The sequence below is a fragment of the Mus musculus genome, chromosome 13 (assembly GCF_000001635.26).
Source record: "Mus musculus strain C57BL/6J chromosome 13, GRCm38.p6 C57BL/6J".
NCBI lineage: Eukaryota > Metazoa > Chordata > Mammalia > Rodentia > Muridae > Mus > Mus musculus.
In genome coordinates, this window is record NC_000079.6 from 96,036,086 (window position 1) to 96,060,872 (window position 24,787).

The window sequence follows — 24,787 nt, forward strand, 5'->3', positions numbered from 1 at the left end:
AGTCTGTTAGTCTACGTCTTTCTATTGGGAAATTGCGTCCATTGATATTAAGAGATAATACTGAAAAAAGACAGTTGCTTCCTGTTATTTTTGTTATTACAGGTGGAATTTTTTTGTGGTTATTTTCTTTTTGGTTTGTTAAAAGAAGATTATTTTCTTGCATTTTCTAGGGTGTAGTTTCCCTCTTTGTGTTGGAGTTTTCTATTTATTATCCTTTAAGTGCTGGATTTGTTGATACATATTGTATAAATTTGTTTTTGTCATGAAATATCTTGGTTTCTCCGTTTATAGTTATTGAGAGTTTTGTTGGATACAGTAGCCTAGGCTGGCATTTGTATTCTTTTAGGGTCTATATGATGTCTATCCAGGATCTTCTGGCTTTCATAGTTTCTGGTGAGAAGTCTGGTGTAATTCTGATAGGTCTGTCTTTATATGTTACTTGACCTTTTCCCCTTACTGCTTTTAATATTCTTTTTTTGTTTTGTGTATTTGGTGTTCCAATTATTATGTGACAGGAGGAATTTCTTTTCTGATCCAAACTATTTGGTATTCTGTAGGCTTCTTGTATGTTCATGGGCATCTCTTTCTTTAGGTTAGGGAAGTTTTCTTCTATAATTTTGTTGAAGACATTTACTGGCCCTTTAACTTGGGAATCTTCACTCTATTCTATACCTATTATCCTTAGGTTTGGTGTTCTTATTGTGTCCTGGATTTCCTCGATGTTCTGGGTTAGGACCTTTTTGCATTTTGCATTTTCTTTGACTGTTGTGTCAATGCTTTCTATAGTATCTTCTGCGCCTGAAAGTCTCTCTTCCATTTCTTGTATTCTGTTGGTGATGCTTGCATCTATGGCTCCTTATCTCTTTCCTAGGTTTTCTATCTCCCAAGTTGTTTCTCTTTGTGATTTCTTTATTGTTTCTCCTTTCATTTTTAGATCCTGGATGGTTTTGTTCAATTCCTTCACCTGTTTGGATGTGTTTTCCTGTAATTCTTTAAGGGATTTTTGTGTTTCTTTTTTAAGTGCTTCTACCTGTTTACCTGTGTTCTCCTGTATTTCTTTAAGGGAGTTATTCATGTCCTTCTTAAATACTCTATAAGTATCATAAGATATGATTTAAATCCACATCATGCTTTTCTGGTGTGTTGGGGAATCCAGGACTTGCTGTGGTGGGAGGTCTTGGTTTCTGTTGATAAGATTCTTGCATTTGCCGTTCGACATCTGGTTATCTCTGGTGTTAGATGCTCTTGCTGTCTCTGGCTGAAGCTTGTTCTTTCTGTGGGTCCGTAAGCCTTTGTCAGCACTCCTGGAAGACCAGCTCTATCATGGCAGAACTTGTGTACAGAGAGCTCTGGAACAACCCAAGCTCCCCGGTGCAGATGTTGACTGGAAGGATTCTGTCCCAGCTGCTCCACCTGTCCCAGCTGCTCCACCTGTCCCAGCTGCTCCACCTGTCCCAGCTGCTCCACCTGTCCCAGCTGCTCCACCTGTCCCAGCTGCTCCACTGATCTTGTGCCCCGTGTGCTCCTGGCCAGCTCCACTCCACACAGATATTGGAGAGACAGTGGCTGTCTCACCTCCGAGTCCAGGAGTAAAAACACTCCTGGGAGAACAGGTCTCTCCTGGCGGGACCCGTGCACAGCGGGCTGTGGAACAGCCTCAGCTCCTAGAATGTCTTTCTTTAATTTCCCCCTTTTCTTCTCTTTCCCTCCCTCCCTCCCTCCCTCCCTCCCTCCCTCCCTCCCTCCCTCCCTCCCTCCCTCTCTTCCTTGCTTTTCTAGTGCTAGGGATCAACCCAAGGGCCTTGTGTATGCTATGCAAACACCATACCACTGAACAATATTCCCCAGCCCCACAGAGCATTTTTTGGCAGCAAGTCCCTCACTTAAAGCATTTATTTCTTTTCTCTAGGATGTGAATATTGTGACTACCGTAAATTCCTAGTGGGGTGACTGCAAACGTCTTTTATTAAACACACAGTGATTAACATCAGCGCACACATGGGCAGCAACCAGGTCCCAGTTCATCAGCCAAATCCTCAAGCAGGAAACAAGCATGTGGTAGATTAGCCAGTGAGAACTGGCTGGCTCTAGACCAGAGTGCACTTATAATTCTCTGTCTGGTTTTTTGAGGAGCACATACTAGGTCAGTTTTAAGTTTCAACAATGTTTGAACAGCTTTTAATGGTTACATTACAACCCAGGATATTCGTGGGAAATAGAATGTCTCTCTCACAAATCATCTCATGCCATTGCTTTTCCATCTGCTGTGTAGAATCTATATTTTCTGTGACATAATCTCCCTCTTCTACAGCATCACCCCGTGTGTATATATATGTGTGTGTGTCTGTGTGTGTGTGTGTGTGTGTGTGTGTGAGAGAGAGAGAGAGAGAGAGAGAGCACATTTGGAGGTCTGAAGACAGATCCAGGTGTTGGTCCTTGCTTCCTACCTAGTAAGAGACAGACTCTCTTCAGGTTGCTTGGTCCCCCGTAAACATGACAGCTTGGCTCTCCTGCAAACTTCCAGGGCTTCTCTTGTCTCCACCTCCCACCTCTCTCCATGCTCACACCATGCAGTCAGCTTTCACACGGCTTGAGGGGGGATTCACATTCAGATCCCCATGATTGCATGCATAGCAAATACCTTTACCCACTGGGTCATGTCTCTAGCCCTGGCATCGATTTTCAGGGCATAAAAGAATCCCTAGTTTTGATAGACTCTCCATATCTTAATTAGTGTTTTATCAGGATACTAGACACTCTGAAGGGAACAGCTTTAACTCATACTTCATGAAAGCAAAATTACATGCCAAGGCATGTCGGGCACCTTGGAACTGAGATAAATGTATTCTGACATGGCTAAAAATTTAAGACTGCCTGTTAAGTTTGCAATAAGTGAGAAGTAAAGGGAGAAAAAAATGCTCGAAGTATTCAGTAATCGAGCTGATTTTGCTTCATTGTCTTTTTCTAAGGTGGTCCTTTTTGCATGGATAGCTCTCATCTGTACACCACGCTGCAAAGAACTCTAATTAAAAATAAATGAATCTAGCCAGGCGTGGTGGTGCATGTCTTTAATTCCAGCACTTGGGAGGCAGAGGCAGGCGGATTTCTGAGTTTGAGGCCAGCCTGGTCTACAGAGTGAGTTCCAGGACAGCCAGGACTACACAGAGAAACCCTGTCTTGAAAAAACAAAACATAAAAATAAAAAATAAATGACTCTGAGGAGGTAGTGTGGAGTGCTAGCAAATCCTTTCAAACTGTCTCTATTCTTCAAGATCTATAAAGCAATCCAAACACTCACTCATATTGTGGCCGGCCATCTAACATTACCATCTTCTGTAGGTTGATTTATTCAGAGGAAACCCATCCTTATTGTGCTGAAATGTTGCCTGTCTGTGGTGTTTCACCCTCTATGCAAAGAGAAGGTGCACACTGCCTGGTGTGCATCTTGTGCACCCATCACCTGGCCCAGGGGGTGTGCACCACATATTTTCTCCTAAGCCTTTCAGACTTTTTCATGGTGAAATAACACACCAGCACACTCTCCTGGACTATGCTGTTTTGATGACTTAAAGGTCCTGAAAAACAAGGGCACACACCACTTCCTAAATCAATATGACCATGCAAAAGCAGGGGATGTCAAGATGCCAGTACTGAATCATGGTATGAGTCAGCATACTTCCCAGCATTCCTGAGTTACCTTGTACTGTAGTCACTGTGCCTTATCTCACTTGGAGCTGATCAGAAAGCACTGGGCAACCCTGACGGATACCCCAGGAGCTCTTAAAACACCTGTGTGCCTTTCATAAAAATGTTGTAGCTTCAATAATTATCATCAATAAAAATTTCTTGATAAGAGGGGAAGGCAGGTACTTTTATGTCTTGTAAATACAATTTAGTTCCTACAAAAAAAAATAGTGATACCAAGATGAAGCTGCCCCACAGCCCAGCCTCCATTGCTTATAAATTTAAAAAGGTTTTCCGTTGCTGTTTTATATTAACATTTTCAGTGAGGGTCAAGTCAGAATTTACCAGAAGGAAAGGAAGAAAGAAAGAAAGAAAGAAAGAAAGAAAGAAAGAAAGAAAGAAAGAAAGGAAGAAAGAAAGAAAGAAAGAAAGAAAGAAAGAAAGAGAGAAAAAAGACAGGGAGACAGAAAGGCAGACAAACAGAAAATTTTAAAAATATGGACTAAGAGAAGGTGGAAATGGAGCCTTTAAACACAGCTGGTGATTATAAGTTGGTAGTCGAGATTTCTGGTTTCTTTGGCGACTCAGTTGTGTCATGTGTTTGTTTTTCTGGAAACTGTCTTGTGGGAGGATACATGTAGACACATAGGAGCAGACACGTAGGAGGATGTTTTGCTGAGAACAGACATGTGGTATTTTTCTGGAGGCAGCCTAGAAAAGGGGCATGTGATGTTTTGTTAGAGCAGAGGCTTGAGAGAGCACGTGATGTTTGGGAAGGATATAAATAAAGCCCAACGGACAGTGGATGACACTGAATGGTGTTGGTTTGCCTTGCTATTCTTTGTTGGTCACCACTGGGCTTTGCCGATGTTGTATGGTATTAGTACGCCTTTGCATTCTTTGTTTGTTTGTCATCATTTGTCATGACTTAATGGAGAGAAACACACCAAAAACTTCGGATGGTGTTGTGGTGACTTTTTGCTGCTTCTACAGATTCAGGCCACTGGTGGCTTCTTGCCACATCCTCAAATCTGGGTCAATTGGCAGAGCCTTGCAGTTTCTTCTGGATCAACCAGCTGTTGCTGATTGGTGAATGGTGTTTGTGAGAGAATCGAGCTGCTGCTGCCTGTGAACTGAACTGTTGATATCCTAACAACGCAGATTGGATTTGCTCCAAAGAAATATTTCTAAACAGATCCACATCTGCATTTGCTTTATTAACCTTTCCTTCCCACTACCTCTGGCGGGTTGTAGGCTAGTGTGAGGTTAAAGCATTTAACATGTTAAAAGTAGCTTTTGAAAAGTCAAAGCTTACGAAAGTTGCTCAATCAGTATATAAACCACTATTCTGGAGTTCCTAAAAATATGAAATAGGAATTGCCATATACAATCCTACTATAATACTTCTTGGTTTATATAAAAGGAGTCTAAATCAGCATACTACAGTGGCACCTGCATACCCAAGTTCACTGCGACACTGTTCACAACAGTCCAGGTATAGAACAACTGTCTACCAACTATTAATATTTTGGGTTGGGTGTTCTTCTTTTATTAGGGAAGTGTTCTATTGGTGAGTGGATAAAGAAAGTGTTGTGAATATACACAGCCCAGCTGCATTTGGACATGAGGAAGAATGAACTTATGTAATTTGTAGATTTCATGGGATCTTCCTACTGTCAAAATAAAAAGACTGAGAAAGACAAACAAGTTTTCTCTCATACACAGAAATAGATTATCAAAACAGTACATATAGCCCCAAAGCAGAAGGAAGACACATCGGGGGAGAGGGAGGACTACAGGGGGTGGGGCGGACAAGAGAGGCTGAGAAGGCAAACAGGAGCAAAGCACGATGCTATGCATGTATGGGAATGCAATGAAACCCATATGCTAGTCAAAAGGAAAACCACAAGGGGACAACATGCCTAACTACTAGTTCTTGTTGATGGTGCCTGCCACATTATGATATAATTTCTGAGAACACACCAGAGATAAATATTTTGGTGGGAGTTCTCACAGTGCATGTATCAGTAGCTCTTAAAAGTGTTTGTTTGTTTGGTTTGGTTTGGTTTGGTTTTGGTTGTCTCCTTTAACCATGACTGGGGTTATCTTTAGATGTCTAGAACTATCCAGAGGCATTGTTAGTTTCCCTAACTAACTGAGGAGGTGCTTCTGGTATCAAGAGGGTAGAGGCCAGGGAGGGTGCTAGAGATCTCTCCATGAGTAGTACAGGTCCCCAGGAAAAAAGAATTACCCACCTCCAATTATCAACAGTGTTGAGGATACGAAACAATTACAGTGAATGGAGATATAATATGAAAATATAATTGGTTTTATATTTTAAAAATCCATAACGTGAGGATTAGATAATTATCTTTTATACTACTTGATGGGTGAGACCTCCATAAATTAATTCCCTTAGCATGGAAAGCTTATTGTTCATTATGTCACGATAGTTATTAAAAGCTGCCCAGGATCCTTACTTTCAAGGTAATCTGTGATGGAATGTTTACATAAACGAAGCAATCAGAGTAGAGTGGCTCAAAGGAACTTCCTCAGCACAGACATTAAGTCTATCCTATGAGCTTCTAAAAATGTCAAATCTTAGTTACCCTTGGTAATACGAGCCACAGAAGTAATAACCATTAGAATCCACATTATACAGGAAGAAAATTATCCAGTTATAAATTTATATAAATTTGCACAAATGAACTTGAATATTGATAATTGGCACTTCAGAGTTGAAACAATACAATTTTAAATAATTAATAAGTAACATTAACTTCAGGTTTTTACAACAATATTTATAAAACTATAAAAGTAAGAAGTTATATACTGAATTGCATTCCTAGAATAAGTTGGGACTTCCATCCAGTACACACACTTTCTTAGGTGTATATATGATTCAATACAGGTATTGAAATCTAAGACAAGATGGGGTGGGATATTGTGCAAGACAAAGAGCACACCAGTCTTGCTGGCAGGAACCCCCCTTTTTTGGGAAATGTGAAGCAGGTTAGTGTGTAGTAGGTGACGGAAGATGCCAAGGATTATTATCTGCACAGATTTTTTAGAAGCAGGAAAGCCTGACTGTCTTAACTCCCACAATGCTCCAGTCCAAAAGGGAGGGTACAAATGGGTTCCTGGACCATGTCATATGGAATTGTACAGGCTGCTTTGGCTTGATAAATTTTCTCCAAAGACCCAAGCATCCCAGGCTTTGTCCCCAGCCTACTCAACGTTGACAGGTGCTAACTTCTATGAGGTGGCATCGAGTGGGAGGTGTCATGGCCACTGGGGATGTGCTATGGAAGGGAGTATTTGAACCATCATCTTCCAGTCTCTTCAAAATATTTCTTCTGGTTTTGATATTACAGTATAATTACAGAATTCTCCCCCTCCCTTTCCTCTGTCCAGGTCTTCCCATTAAACCCTCCTTGGCTTCTTTCAAATTCATGGCCTCTTTTTTCACTAATTGTTTCTCTCTCTCTCTCTCTCTCTCTCTCTCTCTCTCTCTCTCTCTCTCTCTCTTTCTCTCTCTCTCTCTCTCCTGCTTAATCTGAATATTGTCATTTGTACGTATGCTTTCAGGGCTGACTGTTTGTTGTTGGACAGCCAATTGGTGTGCTTTCCACTGGTAAAGATGCCCACTCTCAGCTTTCCTTAGTTGCCTCTAGTTCCTTGTATAGGGTTGAGGCCTCATGTTTCATCCCCATCCATTCTGGGATGCCCATTGTTGCCCTTGCTCAGCTTGTGTTTAGGCAGCCATGTTGGTGAGACTTTATGGATGCAGCTTCTGACATTACCAGGAGATAACCTCATGGCAAACGCCCTGATCCTCTGGCTCTTACAATCCCCTGTCCCCTCTCTGTAATGTTCCCTGTTCCTGGTGTGGGGGCCTTAGATGTGTCAGTTAGGACTGGGCTCCACAACTCTGTATTTTGATTGGTTATGGCTTTCTGTAGCAGTCTTCATATGTCAAAAGGAAAACTTCCTTGATGAGTGGGAGGACTATACTTCTCTGTGGGCATAAAGACAAATATTTATTAGTTAGGGACTGTGCTTCTTAGTAAAGTAGTTCTAGGTTCTCCTCCAAGATCTCTCTTTTTTACTTCCCAGCTTGCATGAGGTGAGCAGTTTACTCTACCACAGGCTACCTTCTTTTTTATGTACTGCTTTGCCACAGGCCCCAAAGTAACAGAGTCAATCAATCACTGACTAAATTCTCCAAAACAGCAAGGCCTTAGTGACACACAAGGCCCACCTCCTAATCCTCCCCAAACAGTTCCACCAACTAGGGACCAAGCATTCAAATATATGAGACTTATGGGGGACATTCTCTTTCAAATTATTGCAGAATTCTACTGAGTAATTTTGTTCCACTTTTAATTCTTCAGTAAACATGTGACAGAAAATAATTTTATTCTAGGGGCTGAGGTGGTGGTACAGTGGGTAAAGTGAAGTCATGAAACCCCGAGTTTGCATCCCCAGCACCCATATAATAAGCCAGGCTTGGTAACATATGTCTATAATCCCACCACTGAGAGGCAGAGACAGGTGAATTCTGGGCAATGAACTGGCCAGACAGTTTAGCTGAAACTGTAAGTTCAGGGTTCAGTGAGAGATTCTGCCCCCAAAAATAAGGCAGAAAAGCAATAGAGGAAGACATCCAGACTTCAAGCTGTGGCCTCCACATGGGCACCCAATGTATACAACGCACAAACACATGAGTATAAAGAATATTTTAACTACTTTGATTCTAGCTTCTCCACAGTGTAATTATCAAACAATCCTTTTATCTCCACCTTTCATTTATGTTAGGAACTGAGAAATTATGTGAAAAATAAGTAAGGAGGAGGTGGGAGACTCACTGTAAAGTTACATGTTCTGGGCAGATGATAAGCAAGACTCAGAAACCACCAGGACCAGGCTCTAGCAGTTTTTATTCAGAGGAGCGTTAGGGGCATATGCAAAGAACAGTGCATGAAGACAGAGCACTCATGTACATCAATCAATCAATCAATCAATTAATCAATCTTTAAGGAGCAGCAGCCATCATGTTTAGGGTTTGGTGTACACAGTCAAGAATCATTTCTGGTAGAATTTTAGATACAGCAAGCCTGGTGGGTATGACCATCAGCTTTTGAGCCTGACAGCGTGGGTTTGAAAGCTGGCTAGATCACTCACTGTGTGCCCTTGGGTAGCTACCACACTTTAATATGCCTTACCCTCATCATCTATAATATATAGATAATCATACCTGCATGATAGTATTTCCTCATGGGAACCAATGAGGTTTAGGTGAGTCAATTCACATAAACTGCGGAGCCCATCACCTCCCCCAAAGCAACCACAATTCAGATATTTGATAAAATATATTTTAAAAGTCTCAAAATAATAAAAAAACACACAATTTTTACTTTTTTTGATATGATCAGCAAATTATTTCTTAGGAGAAAACACTATTAAGCAGAAGATTGTATAGTTCTAAGTCAGACTAAAAATCAGCAATGCCAGGGACTGGGGACCATTTGGAAACAACAGCCTTTCTACTGCCTTGATTTTCTTTAATTAAGGGAAAACATTTTTGTAAAACAGTTGTGAAAATAAAGCTCATGGAAGAATCATAGTTGGTGGCAAGGAATTCTGCACAGCCACTGTGTTCTTGCTGGCACCATCAGCTAAGTCAGCTAATGCATTCTGCTTACAGCTTTAAAGTACACATGACTCGGCTCCACCCACATTGGGAGACATGACCTTTCTTTTGTTTCCAACACACAGGAACAAAGACATTTCACTCTCATCTCTGTTGCTATTCTATTTTCCTCCTGATCATCATGCTCAACCGTCCCTCAGTGAGCAGCTCTTAGTTCTGACATTGCCTGGCGTCCAACACATTATTATCCCCTTAATTAACAGTGACTGGAAACAAATAATTTAATTCCAGGGCAAATGAAAATGAATCAATGGTGCCAACTCCATTTCCCAGCTTTCTAATCGTCGGTAACAACAGATAAGAGGGACATGTGTTGCCTTGGTGTGAGATTCATCTGAGAAAATAAAAGACAGATGGACAATGCGCGAGGTCTCACTCCTTACCCCAACAAACACCAATGTGCCCAGCAGGAAAATCTTTATTTGGACAGAATAAACATTTAAAAACCACAGAGATCATGTATGTCAGCTGGATATCGTTATTTCATAAGAAGATACAACTCAAGACCCAGCTTGGTGAAAAGAAAAAAAAAAGCAAAAATCTGAGCCTGGCAGTGCACACCTATGATTCCAGGTCTTGAGATGCTAAGCCTGGCAGTGCACACCCATGATACCAGCTCTGGAGATGCTAAGCCTGGTAGTCACATCTATGATGCCAGCTCTCAAGATGCCGAGGCAGGCAAGAGGGTCATGTGCTTGAGGTCATTCATTCTGCGCCTCATAGAATGACTCTATCTAAGGGGTTGGAGGGGACGAGAACACACAGGAGCATATGTGTCTATTTAGAGACAGTGAAGCCATAAGTGCAGGCATATCTCAGCCTACATGGAAACCCCCTTCAATCCCGTTTGCATTCACAAACAGAATTCAGGAGGAAGACAATCAAGCCTTGGATTTGGAATGTCCAGGTGATTTAATTAAGATGTTGCAAGTTAGTGGGACTGATGATAATCATTCCTGGCTCTAAATCTGCAACATGCAGAGTGTGAGCTTGGTGACCAGGACTTCTCTTTATGTTTTAAAGTTTAAAATAAATGGATCTGGCGGGCAGATGCTCTGCCAAATGTTACTCTGCGACTGCCAGGTGCATCTCTCCCAATAGAAAATTCTGCAACCTTAGAATCAAGCAAGCACAGGATGGAGTTCTGAACTAACAAATTACCTGAACTAACAAAACATCGCTGGTAGACTCTGATGTCACTTTGTTCAACTAGAATCCAGTCATTATCCAGTCAACTCGGGGAAGCCTACTGTTATCTATCTATCTATCTATCTATCTATCTATCTATCTATCTATCTATCTATTTATTTTCTTGACGCATAAGTCATCCCCTTTGGGGAAGATTGTGAAAAATATTCACAATTAATCTTCAGTGACATAGTAGCAACCTTCTTCAGAGGGACCTGGCTTCTGCCTTTCGAGAGGATTTTGGGTATATAAAGTGGCACCAGCCTGGTACTTGACTAAGGGGCCATGATCATTTTTAAAGATGTGAGTGAAAGTTTGGTTCATTCGGTATGGAACCTCTCCGTGTATATAGATCAGGTAAGAATTTAATAGCTCTCTATCTGACTTTTGGATCTGCTTACAGAGTCAAGTCATCAGTCTATTGAGTCAGCCATTGTAATTATAGCTGGTTCTACTGGGTTTTTTGTTTGTTTGTTTGTTTGTTTGTTTGTTTGTTTTAAAGTATGATGGCTATCTTCCCTCAGGCAGTTCACATGTGGAGCAGTTGTCCTGTACATGCAGACTCCTGTGTCCATGGAGTCTGCTCAGCATAGCCTGACAATATTCTGAAAAACATTTGTTGTAGGTGAATGTTCATATGTCAGAGAGGAATATGTTGGTCTACCCTGGCTTTGGTCCACAAAACTGTGTCCTGCTGCTGTGTAGTCTGTGAGCAAGAGTTGGTGGTAACTTTTCAAACTCGGAAACCACTCTGCATGCCTTACTTCATTAAAAAGTAACTGCAGTGCCTATTAACATTGTGAAAAGAGTGTCTTTAAGTTGTTGATTGGGAGGCTAAAGAGTTATATTTCTACAAAAGTTTCCTTGTTAAAGCAGAGTTTCTCATAGTCTTATAATCAGGCCATGGGTTTTCCCACACATGGATCCAGAGGAGTGGTGTGTGAATCGATCTCTTTCAAGAAGGCAGCTACATCATTGATTCTCCTATGCCCTGCATGTGGATAGTAGGACATCTTCAGTTAACTCTGCCCCAATAGGAACTTTCAGACAGACTTACTCTACCTTCCAAAGTAGGCTCTCCCTCTAGTTTAACACACATAGGTCACCTAGACCAATAAAACCACCGTTATTTGAGACAGCTTAATCCTGGATTTAAGAGCAGTCCTTAAGTAATGGGAACAGTTGTAGTAGGTACAGTGCTTTCTTACTTAAATCTTCAAAAGAAGCATGTGGATTCAAATGTTTTTGCTGTGCAAACAGAATTCCAACCTAAGCAAAACCAGTCTCCCATAAGCCACTCATAACACATCCCTACCCTGGGAACATAGGTGTTTCAGTACCTTCATGGATTTAAAAGCAGATAACTACATTTCTTTCTTTCTTTTTTTTTAAAAAAGATTTTATTTATTATTATATCTAAGTACACTGTAGCTGTCTTCAGACACACCAGAAGAGGGTGTCAGATCTCATTACAGATGGTTGTGAGCCACCATGTGGTTGCTGGGATTTGAACTCACAACCTTCAGAAGAGCAGTCAGTGCTCTTAACCGCTGAGCCATCTCTCCAGGCCCAGATAACTACATTTCCAAGAATCAACACTGTAGCTTCTTAGGCTGACACAGAAATAGAAGAACTATGTTAAAAGTTTTGTTCTTGGTCCTGAGATCTTATAGAGTAAAACTGTGTGCAATCACAAGCAAACACATTACTTTAAAATATGAAGGAGAAAACCTTACCCGAATCCAGAAAGCAACCGACAGACGAGAAAGAAGCCGTAACCTTGGACAAATGAGGAGAGGAAGGCAAAGAATCCGTTGACAGACATGCAAATCAGAAGAGACTGCTTCCTTCCTACTTTGTCTGCCAGTCCTCCCCAGAAGAACGCCCCCACCATCATCCCGAGGTACACTATGCTACCTGCAACACACAGAAAACAAAGGAACAGATCAGAGATCGGGAACAAACAGCACATTTAACAGCAAGCGAGGCACAGGAAACACTCCAGCACTTTACGCAGGGAAACACCGCTAAACGCACATCCTCAGGGAGGCAAGAACTCAGTTCTCAGGTGGAAAGTCAGCCCTGCTGGGTCTTTGGCCACCCTGACCTCTCAGAGGTACTCATGGGAGTTATTCCTTTCCCATCATGTTTAGAAGACAAGCTGGTCACATTCCACCTTAGCCTTGAGTGTATCCGTATGCTGTGGGGAGGTGTGGAACATCTCGTGGCACTCCTGAAGTTTGACCCTGTGTTTCTTCTCCCCTCCCCCAGTGTATTACCATGACAAGGACTCCATAAGAAACGAAGTCAAGGATCCTCAAAGTCAAATGGACCCCCAAACCATTCCAAATCTCTGCTTACACCAGATGACCTGTGCTATGGCCAGACCTTAACCCTTCTAGATGATTCTATAGCTTCTTTCTCTCTAGTCCCTCTTGAAGGCCCTGTAGTTGAGGAAAGTAGAGTGGAGTTGGGTTAGTTGAGGAGAGTGGACTTAGCAATCACAAGGCTTAAACATAAAGAGTTTCTAGCTCTCATCATCAGAGAAGACTCTTAGAGCTCAGGATTCAAAGAGAAGAGAACGTCCCAGTGTATTGGGAAATGTTGACGTTGACTTTGATCCCCAGGGAAGACGAATGGAAAACTAGGTATAAGATGTCCTTCTTGCAGACACTTGAGTTTTCTAATTCCCTCTCCTTTAAGAAAAACAAACCCCTGTGAGGATGGAACAATGTTAGATGTTGCAAATGTCAGATCAGAAGCCTCTCTGAAACCGAAACGCCTAAGAGGAAAGAGGCCAGTGAGGGTTTCTTAGGTCTGGTTGAGGCACTAAAGAGGCTGGTACTTCAGTTTTCATCCATTTTCTTTCCTCTCTGTCTCTCTCTCTCCCTATTATCTATCTATCTATCTATCTATCTATCTATCTATCTATCTATCTATCATCTACCTACCCATCATCTACTCATCTGTCTGTCAGTCTGTCTGTGTGTCTGAACAAGATCTTACTTGTACTTACTGACTGGCCTAGAACTTACGGTATAGACCAGGCTTGCTATGACCCTTCTGCCTTAGGTTAGTGCTAATATTGCTAAGATCATCGGCATGAATCATTTATTTGTCCAAACACTATTTTTAAATACACACTCCAGATAGTCTGACATTGAAGTCAGAAGGGGAAAAAAAAAAGACTAATTTACTGGTGAGCTTAGCTTGAGAAATATCCTGCTTAAACATTCACAGCCTCCTAGTTATTACTGACCACGTAACTGATGAGTCAATATGAGGCTGAGAAGGAAAACACTTGGCCTGGCCTCCCGACCATCGTGTGAAGACTAAGGGTGTGCTTGTACAGCCACAGAGGATGGTAAGTGTCAGGACAGCTGTGACATCGCCACTTTCCAATCAGACTGGGGTATTGCAGAGAGGTGGATAGAGCCTTTGTCCATGGCTGACATCATTTTCTCCTTACTATAGGTCTGGACACACACTTCCCCCTTCTCAATAGAGGTTACTCATATCACAAGATCCGAGGTGATGCTACTTCTCCACTGGTGAAATGAGCCAATTCAATCCAGATTAAATATAGATATAAAGAGGCAGGTTTATTGGGAAGCTGCTCTCAAGTTGGATTGAAAACACTAAGCCTTGGGGATCTGAACCATCCATTGGGAGGGTCCTTTAGAATTCCCCTTGGTCTGGGTTAAAACCTGGTGATACAGGTCAATGCCTAGTGCCAGAAAAGAACTATTCCAATTCCCAGGATGCTCTGGTTACCATGTTGAATGTTTCCACTGTTATTTCTGCCAAGCTCACCTTAGAAATGCATATGCTCAAATCAAGAAGCAGGTGATCTAAACTAGGATCTCTCTAGCTGTTGAGTTTGACTGATCTCAACCTTGTTCCATGTAAGGAAGTGAATCTGTGTGCCAGAGGCAAGTGCAGTTAGCCTAGGTCATCCCCACCACCTAGACTCTAACCACCCATGATCCACCCCCCACTTCCTCCATCCTCTCCCTGCCTCTCCCCACCATGAAGATATCTGGATATTCAGCCTCTTGAGAGAACATGGTTTCTGGCCTGAGCAGCTTGTCACAAAGAAAGTCAGAGAGTAACATCCAGGCTAGACCTTTCACTGCCTCCTGGGGATAAACAGCCAGAATTGGAGTAATGGTGAAGTAGGTAGTGCATGTGCCTTTAATCCCAGCACTTGGGAGGCAGAGGCAGGCGGATCTCCAAGTTTGAGGGCAGCCTGGTCTACAGAATGAGTTCCAGGACAGCCAGGGCTGTTACACAGCTAAACCCTGTCTGGAAAACGCAAGGTAAAAAAGTCAGAAAGGAACATGTGAGAGAGAAGACTCAGGATATTGAGGTTCTCCACTGCTGACAGGTACCACCAGAGTGTAACATCAAGCTATATCTTCCTTCTAGTTTTGCTCTGGTTAAAATGCTTAAGTATCTCTTGTGGCTTATATTTACTGAGTATTGGTAATTAGTCTATGCCACTGGGCAAGCTATGGAAAGGGTTACACCTACCAAACAGCTTATTTGAGAGAAGCACATGGAAATTAGAATTCACATTTGTTGATCGTGTAATCTAATTAAACATTTTGAATGTTTTCAAAGAACATAGACTGTACTTCCTACTTGTGTCCACCTTGCTGCTTTGTATTCATGGTGTTGACTGGGAGTCCTTGAGAACCCGGAGGAGCTGGACATTCTAGATGTGCACCTGCCTCCTCTGCTCTCCAAGCCTCATGGTGCGGTGCTGGTCAGGGTTAAGCAGGACCTTCAGACAGAGCGCCTCATTTTAGAAGTGAGAAGTTCTGAGAAGTGAACTTGAAGTGAGAATGCGAAGTTCTCATTTTAGAAGTGAAAAGTTGTGAGAAGGCAGAATTTGAAATTGCATCTTTTAGATCTTTGTTCTTCACACTATGTCTGACCCTTGGGCCAAGGACTAGAAACTCAGGTTCTGGGGCTTTCAGAGGCTGATTGGTTGAATCTTTACTTGACCCTGATCCCTAAGTGACCTGTATGCTCATGTGAACCTGAAAGCCCTCTTAACTCGGCATGCTTTCCATGGAAACACCCTCAGAAATAATTTTCTTACTTAAGGTCTAATATGTATTAGAGGGGAGACGACACAGGCTACAGGCTGTTCTAAGAGAACAGATCTTTTGTGTTCATATTCCATCTTAGAGAACCTGACCTAAGGTGGAACTCAAGTTAACTAACAGGTTGGTACCTAGCACCACTTTCCAGGTTACCCCACAACAAGACCTGTGGCTAGTATCAGTTTCTAGGCTACCCCCAACAAGACCTGTGCCTAGCACCAGTTTCCAGGTTATTTCCCAACAAATCTGCACTCCCAGGATATAAGCCTGCCCCTGGCACTTCACTTCCTAACAACCACCAGTCAGGAGGAAAACAGAAGTTAAATGTATGGTTTGGCTCCCAGCACCAGCCATACAGCCATAATGGCTCTCCAATCAAAAGTGTGCCAGGCTAGATATCCACTTCTTGCCTCTATAAATGCTCCCCTGAACCTGGGATCAGGGCTGCACCCTCCTGTTCTACTATGTTAGAGATGTTGGTGTGGCTCAAGCTCCAGTTTGAACAAAATGACCCCAATGCGATTACATCAGAATTGGCTCCTTGGTGGTCTTTTGGAGTTCACAAACCCTTCCTGGTACAACATTTCTACCTCTGAAGACACAGGGCAGTCAGAGCTCCCTGGAGGAGCTGAAGCTCTCAAAAGGGTAAGCAGTGGTAGTAGCCATGAAAAGGCTTTTGCTCTGGATGTGGGGTCCTATGCCTTTGATCCCAGCACTCTCTGAGTTCAAGGCCAGCCCAGTCTACAGACCAAGTATCAGGACAGCCAGAGCAGAACAGAGAACCCCTACTGTGAAACTTCCACTATTAAAAAAGAAAGGGTTGCTGCCCTGGGACCCATCTTCTTCAGGTCTGTAAGTGAACCTTAAGCTTAATTTTGGGAGAGTAGTGGAAAGACACTCTTGGACTCTTGAGCTTTCTCATAAATTTATTTAATCCAGTGAAGCTATCAGGAGGTTGAACCTGGTGGGCAAAGCCCCTGCTCCCTTCCCCACAATTCTGGTGAAGGCCACTTTTGACCAGACACGTGTCTTAGTCTTCAGAGATGAAGCCCAAGGCCCGGGTATGACTTCCTCATTGAAGCATTTACTAACAAGGAGGCTGCTTCAATTTGATGAAATCGTACCCTCTTTTCCCCTGATAAATATCACATTTCCATTTTTGTCTCTGCTAGGCTACTTTTGATTCCTTCTGACAGTCCCTGAAGGGGGGTCACATCCTTTCTCCTAACATCAGTTTAAACCACATTTACACAAAACAGAACACTCTAGGAAATGAGCTAAAGGCTTTTTTTTTCATATACTAACTTCCCATTGGTTTTTAAAAGTGGTTTTAAACATTTTGGTCATCTATTACTAATGGGTGACTTTAGAATTCACTGCACCATTTAGAAACTGATTTTCAATGAAAAGTTTTCTATGGTGACATGCTGAATTCACGGGGGGTGGGGGGAATCTCCATGAGGCAACAATGATCTTACCTGTTGCATGGAGGGTTTTCTTGTGTTTGTTTGTTTGTTTGTTTGTTTGTTTTTGAGATAGGGTTTCTCTGTATAGCTCTGGCTGTCCTGGAACTCACTTTGTATACCGGGCTGGCCTCGAACTCAGAAATTCACCTGCCTCTGCCTCCCAAGTTCTGGGATTAAAGGCATGGAGGGTTTTCTTATGCTAAAATGCCTAAGACAATGTGTGAAATGAGTCATTTTGAATAAAAATAGCATTTCTGTAAATGTTTGAAAAGACTAATATAACATAGTCTGTTATATTCATAGAAGAAAAAGTGCTGCTATTACCAGAATTGTGTTCATTATTTCTATATATTACTTCTGTCATAAGCAGAAGATGCACTTATTTCCCTCAAGTAGAGTTTCCCCCCATAACCCCTGGGTGTGGCTACAGCAGGAGCTCACCGATAGAGATTCTCTTCCTGACTAAGCCTATCCAGCTACACTCTCCCCATCTCAGCTAGATCCTGACTTTTAGCTACCTACGTTCCTCTCTATGTTGTTCAATTTTAGCAATTCTCTTACTAAGTCAGGGTTCTCTGCACATAGTGACATCCCTTGATACCTAATCGGGCTCCTCACCCTCTACCACCCCCTAGCAGATGTCTACGTAGCCTGGTTTGCCTTCAGCAAGACCCCAGCTGTATCAACATGGTGAGGATTCCTCCTGCCCTATGCTTTGTTCTCTTGCTAACTTCCTACCCATCTCCTAGGATCCTTGGAACCATCCTCTCTGGCCGTAGATTCTGACTTTTCCTTTTAGTGGGTATGAAGCCCAGTTTCCACACTGCAGGGATCCCTATGCCTACTAGGATGGTCTTCAATAGAGCCAGCATACTGTCCTTTAACAGTAAGAAACTTAAATAAATAACCTTTAGTTTCATACTACTTAGCCATGATTTACTTACCCAACTCACTAAGTTAAACAGCCTCACCCCGACCCACCAACAAGCACGTTAGGACCGGTCACTGCAAGCCTTTAATTCTGACTCACGCTTCTTTCTTCTGCTTCGGTGGGTGGCACTCCATGATTAGCAAAAGCTGGCTGCGCCCGCACCTGACCCGTTCTTTCCAGTTCTGTTTGTTGTTAATTATACATTTGCTTACAACTCAATCACATAAATGGCGAAATGGGCCTGAGAGGAATGGAAACTATAACTATGAAAATGAACTTAAGACCCAGGAAAGAAGACAAAGGAGTTGGTGCTGTGAAGCCAACATGGGCCACATAATTAAAGACCTTAAGAGGGAGTCCATGGAGGATGTAAAAAGATGTTGGTGAACTCAGGATTGAAGAGTGCTTCTAGTGAAAAGGCTGTTCTGCACTCAAGACACGCGAATGAACGTATGCCAACATGTTAAACACTCATTTAAGGACCCATCGGTATCATGCTTTGTGCTGACCTTTTCCAATACCAAGTATCAGTTATGATTCAATTACTTAATGCAAGGTTTGCGAAGTCATGCTTTGTGCTAAAGGAAACCAGGCTTACAGAAGTCACCTATCACTTACTTACTAATAGGTTTGTCTTATCACTAAAGAAAAACAAAACTAGTTAAGACCAGCACCATGGGTCTCAGCCTTTCCCTTAACAGTTCCTTTTGAGAAAGATCCTGCATCGTATTTTTTAGTCTATACTAGAAAAATCCTTGGAGTGAAGTCAAAGCATTTGAACCTAGTTTGAGTCTTTCTGTGATAATTAATTAGCAGGTCTTAGGCCAGGCTTTCAAAGTTTTCCTGGGCCAAATTCTTGCACTAGGGTGAGTGCGTGGTTGACCCTGTAAAGATGACTTAGCTTTCTGCCTTGGTCTTGGGGTGGAGCTCTGCTATTGCTCGTTGCTTCCACATCTTCCACATCTATCCACCTCCCTGGAAGTGGTTGACCCTGTAAAGATGACTTAGCTTTCTGCCTTGGTCTTGGGGTGGAGCTCTGCTATTGCTCGTTGCTTCCACATCTTCCACATCTATCCACCTCCCTGGAAGTGTCTACATCTGCTGTAGAGTGGTCAGAGTGCCCAGACATCCAACAATGTTGTCTGAATTAGTACAGGCTTCCCTTGGCCAAACACCACCATAGTCCATAAAAGTCTGATCTTAGTGGCTTCTTCCCAGCTGCCAACCCCTATCCCAACTCAGTGCTTAGATGGCACCAAGTTTCTTCTTTGTCTAGTGCTTGGAGTAGAATAAATAAATAAAAAAAATGTCAATCAAGTTCAGCCCTTACTCGTTAGACTAAGTTCACTGTACTGCTGACAAGCACCAAGCATCATGAATGGTAAATACCTGTAATCTGAACACTGGGTAGGTGGGGGGTGGGACAACAGGATCACATGTTCAAGGCCAGCCTAGCTAGCTAGCAAGCTCCTGTCTCGAAAAAGAAGAGAAGAGAAAAGAGAAAAGAAAAAGAAAGATACTTAGAAGTGATCCCATTATCAAAGCAATGAAAGTTGAGGAGGGAGAAGAAGGGAAGGGAAAACTTAACCAAAAAGTGTATTTTTGGAATTATTTCTCCCTTCCCATCATTTACCACTCTGAATACTGCACCAGGCAACAACGAGTTAAGAGCTCAGGCCTTGAAACAGATAGCCTAGATCTGTCTCTCCCATCCCTGGGCCCATGGTCCTAGGTAAGTAAGTTACTAATTTTTTTTCTGTGCCCCAGTTTTCTTCTCAGTATAATGGGGCTAATAATAGTTCTTATCTCACAGGGTTTCTGAATGACCAAATGGGATAAAGCAGTTTCTTAACTGGGTAAAACATGGTTGCTCAGTAGCAGCAATTTCTAATATTTCTATTGGTCAGGGGTAGACAGGAATGGGGGAAAAAAAGGAACGGATGTAAATGTTAACAGAAGAGGAGGATCATGGACTGACAATGTCTAGCCTCCCTCAGCTCAAGCCCTGAAAAGGAGCTACTTGAAGCAGCTCTGGAGAAATACTATAACTTTTAAAATCTTGGATATACAGGTATGCAGATGCCTGTGCAGGAAATACACACACACCTTCAGGTGCACACACTCATGCATGTGCATACATATGTGTGATTTTTGCAATCAGAAACTTTAAGAATTCATCATTAATAAGCTTTACCTAAACACAACCTCTTATTTCATTTCTTCCTTCTTTTAAAATTATTTATTCACTTATTTTCATGTATGTATTGAAATGCTGGGAGTTGAATTCAGGGTCTCATACCTGCTAGCCAAGTTCCCTACCTCTGACCTACCCTTCCATCTCCAGTTTTCAATTACTATTTATAGTAACCACCAGTAGGTGCCATTATATGCTCAAATTTATCTGTGGACTTTCACAAAGTCAAATAGAACCAAGGAAAATAAACCAAAGGCATATGAATGAGGGCATGGGGTGGCCTTCAAGTTTGCACTGGAGAATATTTACAACAAAAGTCAGCTCACCTTAGCTAGAAAGAACTGTAAATATCAGACGCCATCCACTGCATACTTCTGACTCACATTTGGAAAGCCTGACATTTAAGTGTGTCATCCAGGCAGAGGCAGAGACTGTCTGCTTATATGGGCAATGCTCCCAGTTTACCCAAGTCCACCTAGGCACTAAACAGCATATGAAGGTCAGAGACATTTTGCTAAATCCAGTGAGCAGGGAGACTAGATGGAAGTCCAGTCTATTCTCTAATATCTCTGGTCCAGTGGCTAGGATACAGCTTGTTTGGCAGGAGATGGCGAGTGGGGAGTGATCACTAATTATCACACCTCTTCTTTGAGTTCCTGCTGCAAGCTAGACATCTTGCTAGGCATGAAGCACAGAGAGAGAAGAAAGGCCAACAAGTGGGAATAGGACATGGCCTTTCCTCTTCTGCAGTTCACTCTGAGGTTCAAGACAGCTTTAAATCTAGATGTACATCAGAACCATCTGTTATGTGACAAAAGTTTCCCTGGGGAGATGGAACACACACATCTTCTCATCCAAGATAGGAATCCCATGAGAGACCAAAGTACAGACAGATACCACCAAAGTTCAACTTTGGTAAACCAATGAGTTTTATTTAAGTTACTTACAGGAGTATTGGTGAAGGGTGCTTACAGGATTACAAATGACTCAAAGACAGCCGCATCACCAAGGCCCACCCCAGCATGAGTGGCAGCTCACAAAAACTGGAAAACATGAAGAGCACTGCACACAGCCTGCAGGCAGCTCAACAGATTGGAGACTGTCCCTTCAAAGTAACTCTGGTCTAAACTTCCAGTCTGCTCAGCTGATTTCTGCTTCTTCCAGACAGCTGGTCTGGTCTCAGAGTCTTCTTTGAAGCCTAGCTTTGCTCCTTTGAGAGGGAGTCTTAGCTTTTATTGTTTACTCTGACAGGGAGGGGACTAGTGAATCTGGTTAGTTTTAGGGACTTCCTGCCTAAGGAGTCTCTCTGCAGCATGGAATGTTTCTATCTCTGAGGATACTGCTACACAACACCTTCTGAGGAGGGCAGACGTGATAACACACATTTGTACTTCCAGTGCTCTGGAGACTGACTTCAAAGCAAGCCTGGACCACATAACAAGTCTGTGTCTCAAAAACAAGCAAAACACCTAAAGTTCTGTGCCTACACTAGGCCCAGATAAATGAAATCTTTAAAAAAATTTCCCACATGATTCTAATGTAAAGATGTGTCTTTGAATCTTTTTTTTCCTTGCTAAAAGTAATTACCACAAAATCAAATACGTGTTGTAATTAAAGCAAGTGCATTATGCTTATGGGGAAAAAAGAGAAAGAACAGTTTAATTAATTCTGGGGACTTCTGAAAAGCCCCACAAGGTGTTTGTGCTGGGTTTTGAGGGAGGGGGTATGAGTTGGGAGCCCTTTGAGTATGTAAGGTAATGGCGACACACTGGGACCAGCTTCAGGGAGACAGATCAACTTTACTTGGGGTGATTCAAGGATTGTATGTTTTGGGGGATGGAGTGGAGGTAGGAATATGCAGGATGGGCAAAGGTCATTGGCTGAAGGATTAAGATTCTGAGATGCTTCATCAGCATAGGGAAGCTTTCCAGGAATCTCAGGTGCTAGATGACAGGATTCTTATTGGGAGAAAGGAAGTTAGTTGAACCTGTAGTCTAACTAAGGCTACATGACACTCTTCAGGTAGAGGCATGAGAGGGTTAAGGTCAGAGAAGGGGAAACCCTGCTAGTAAAGAGAGTCCTTCATTTCCTGCGGAGCCCTGAAGGCCATCTGGACAATGGTAGATGTTGATCTTAATCAGTACAGTTTTCCCACAGCAAGAGAGGAAGCTAGAAGAGACATTGTAGGCAACTCAAGGGTTTCTCCTTTGGCCAACTGGACATCATCTGCACCCTAAGAGACTATTTTATAACCACGTGGGAAGTAAACAGGCAGAATGAAGTACAAGGAAGGTGGGATGAGAGAGAGGAAAAGGGCCAAGGAAGAAAGGTAGATAACTGAGCCTGCCATAGTGCTTGGAGCCATTTGCTGAGACCTTGCCTTTGGATGGCAACTGTATATTTCCGTATACACAAACGAGGCACTTCCTGACATCCTGTGTTCAAGCCATTCTCTCTCTTCTGTCTAGTTCCAACTCTGACTGCAAAGACCAGATGGAGAGAAATCACTACTCAGGTAAGTCCAGCTGCCCAAGGAAGACGAGAAGGTGGCCTGGTCTAAGCTATGCTATCAGGTCTAAAGAAGGGAGAATGGGTTGGAGGTATCTTTAGTAGGAAGTGTTAGTCCTTATAAGTGTTGAGATGGAGATTTGAAGATGAAGATGAGATGAAAAAGAGCTGAAACTCTCACTGAGTATTCCTGGCTAGCAGACACTTGCCTACAGCAGCTATGTAGTGATGGAGAATTAAAGTGGAACTTCTGAGAGGCCATGGAAATCTAGATACCAAAGCTGGGGTGAGGGAAGGATGAAATTTGTTTGAGAGACACAGCACAATGGGGTAGTTTGTAATCTGTAAAACAAGCAATTATCCTCCAAGAATAAACAAAGGAGAACCAAACCCCAAGGGAAAATGGCCATATTTGGAGGACAGGAGGGAAAGGATGGATTTAAAATGGCTGGCAAGATGAAGAGGGTCTAGGTGGAGGGGAGGGGAGGAGAGGCAAGGCCTGGTGATGCTGCTCAGAGAGTAAGAACTCAGGTCGATTGTCCCAGAAGTCACTGGTGAAGTCTGGAAAGGAAATTTTAAGCCATTGTTAATGACGTAAACACTCACAGAGAAGAGGCGATGAAAGGCGATCAGGAGAGCAAGAGACGCAGCTCACAGAGAAGCCAAAGCACACAGCTGAGGGAAGGGATGCAGAACAAATGCAGGGGGAGCATGGGTTGGGGTTGGGGAGAACCTCAGGTGAGAGGAGAAGCATCTAAGTGTCTAGAGACCATGGCCAAGGATAATGGAACCTCTTTACAGCGCACATAGGCAAAGTAGCCCACTCCAAAGTGGGCACGATGTCATTTTGTTTTCTTGAGGATATATTAAAAAAACCAAGTTTATGAAAGAAAAATTAATCTCCTTGAACCAAAGAATAACCGAGGCGATGAATGAGCTTCTCCTAGATAAGTCTTTGTTATGTCTCCACAGTGAACAGGCAAAGCACTAAGTTTTAAAAAGAACTGGTATTTTATAGAAGCAGAACTAGAAAACAAGTTTTCATCATTCTACATACCGACTCTCTTGGTAATCTACAGCAGCAGAAAGCATAGGGGGTCAGGGTTCTTGCCACTTAAGCCTGAGCATTTCAGGCACTGGAAACGCGGCTATGCTACCGTGGGAAGTAAGATCCAGAGTGAACTCAAAGGTTAGCACAGTGCTCGATCAATAAAATTGTTTGGAAATAAATCATACAAGCTATCCAAGACCCACTCATGAGAAATTCTCCACAAAGTTTTTTGTCTGTTTTGCTTTTGTTTTGAAGTTTATGGGATAGGCATCAAAATAACCAGAAGAATTCACAGCACTTTTTATGTGTTAGGGAAAATATATTAGCATATATTACATAACCTTTCAAAACCTTAGGCCTTTGTACAGTGTGCTTTGGTCATGTTCACCAACCACCCTCCCTTAACTCCTCCCAGATAGGCAGACAGCGAGGTTGTCAGTCCAGGGCAGGGAATGTGTAGATGCCCAATGCGTAATCCACTCCTGGCAGGTGAAGATGAGCTGAGTTCAAGGCAGCATTCTTGATACCTGAGATTTATTTTGTCATTAATGCTGAAACATCAGACAAGGGCTCCTCCACTGCAAACCATCAGAGCTGTTGGTTATGGCCAAGGAACGTGTGCCACTATTGCTTCCATGGGGCTGTGGTGCCACACAGGTTTTGTTGTGGTTCATAAGTGCTGTAGCTGAGTAGTACTGCTGATTACTTCCTTTGGAAGCTCGTGTGATGCCTTCTGGTACCATGGAAGCTACTCCTAGACAGGATGCAGTTTGGATCCTCCAGAACATCCGTCTGAGGTGCGTGGTGTCTTCATCAACAGGGACTTATCTCCCACCTCTGGGAGGCATCCAAGGGTAACGGCATCAGTGAAGGTTTGTCTCAAACAGTAGTCCTTCATGTCACAACTATGCAATCGACAGAGATAATGTGAATATCAAATC

At 42.6% G+C, this 24,787-nt stretch overlaps 1 protein-coding gene across 1 annotated transcript in view; it reads right to left on the bottom strand.

The window, feature by feature from the left end:
* Positions 1-24,787, bottom strand: part of Sv2c (synaptic vesicle glycoprotein 2c) — a 173,135-nt gene that overhangs the window by 76,643 nt on the left and 71,705 nt on the right. The window contains exon 3 of the mRNA NM_029210.1: positions 12,322-12,502. Within this exon, the coding sequence (NP_083486.1) occupies positions 12,322-12,502 (181 nt within the window). The remainder of the gene's footprint in view (positions 1-12,321; positions 12,503-24,787) is intronic.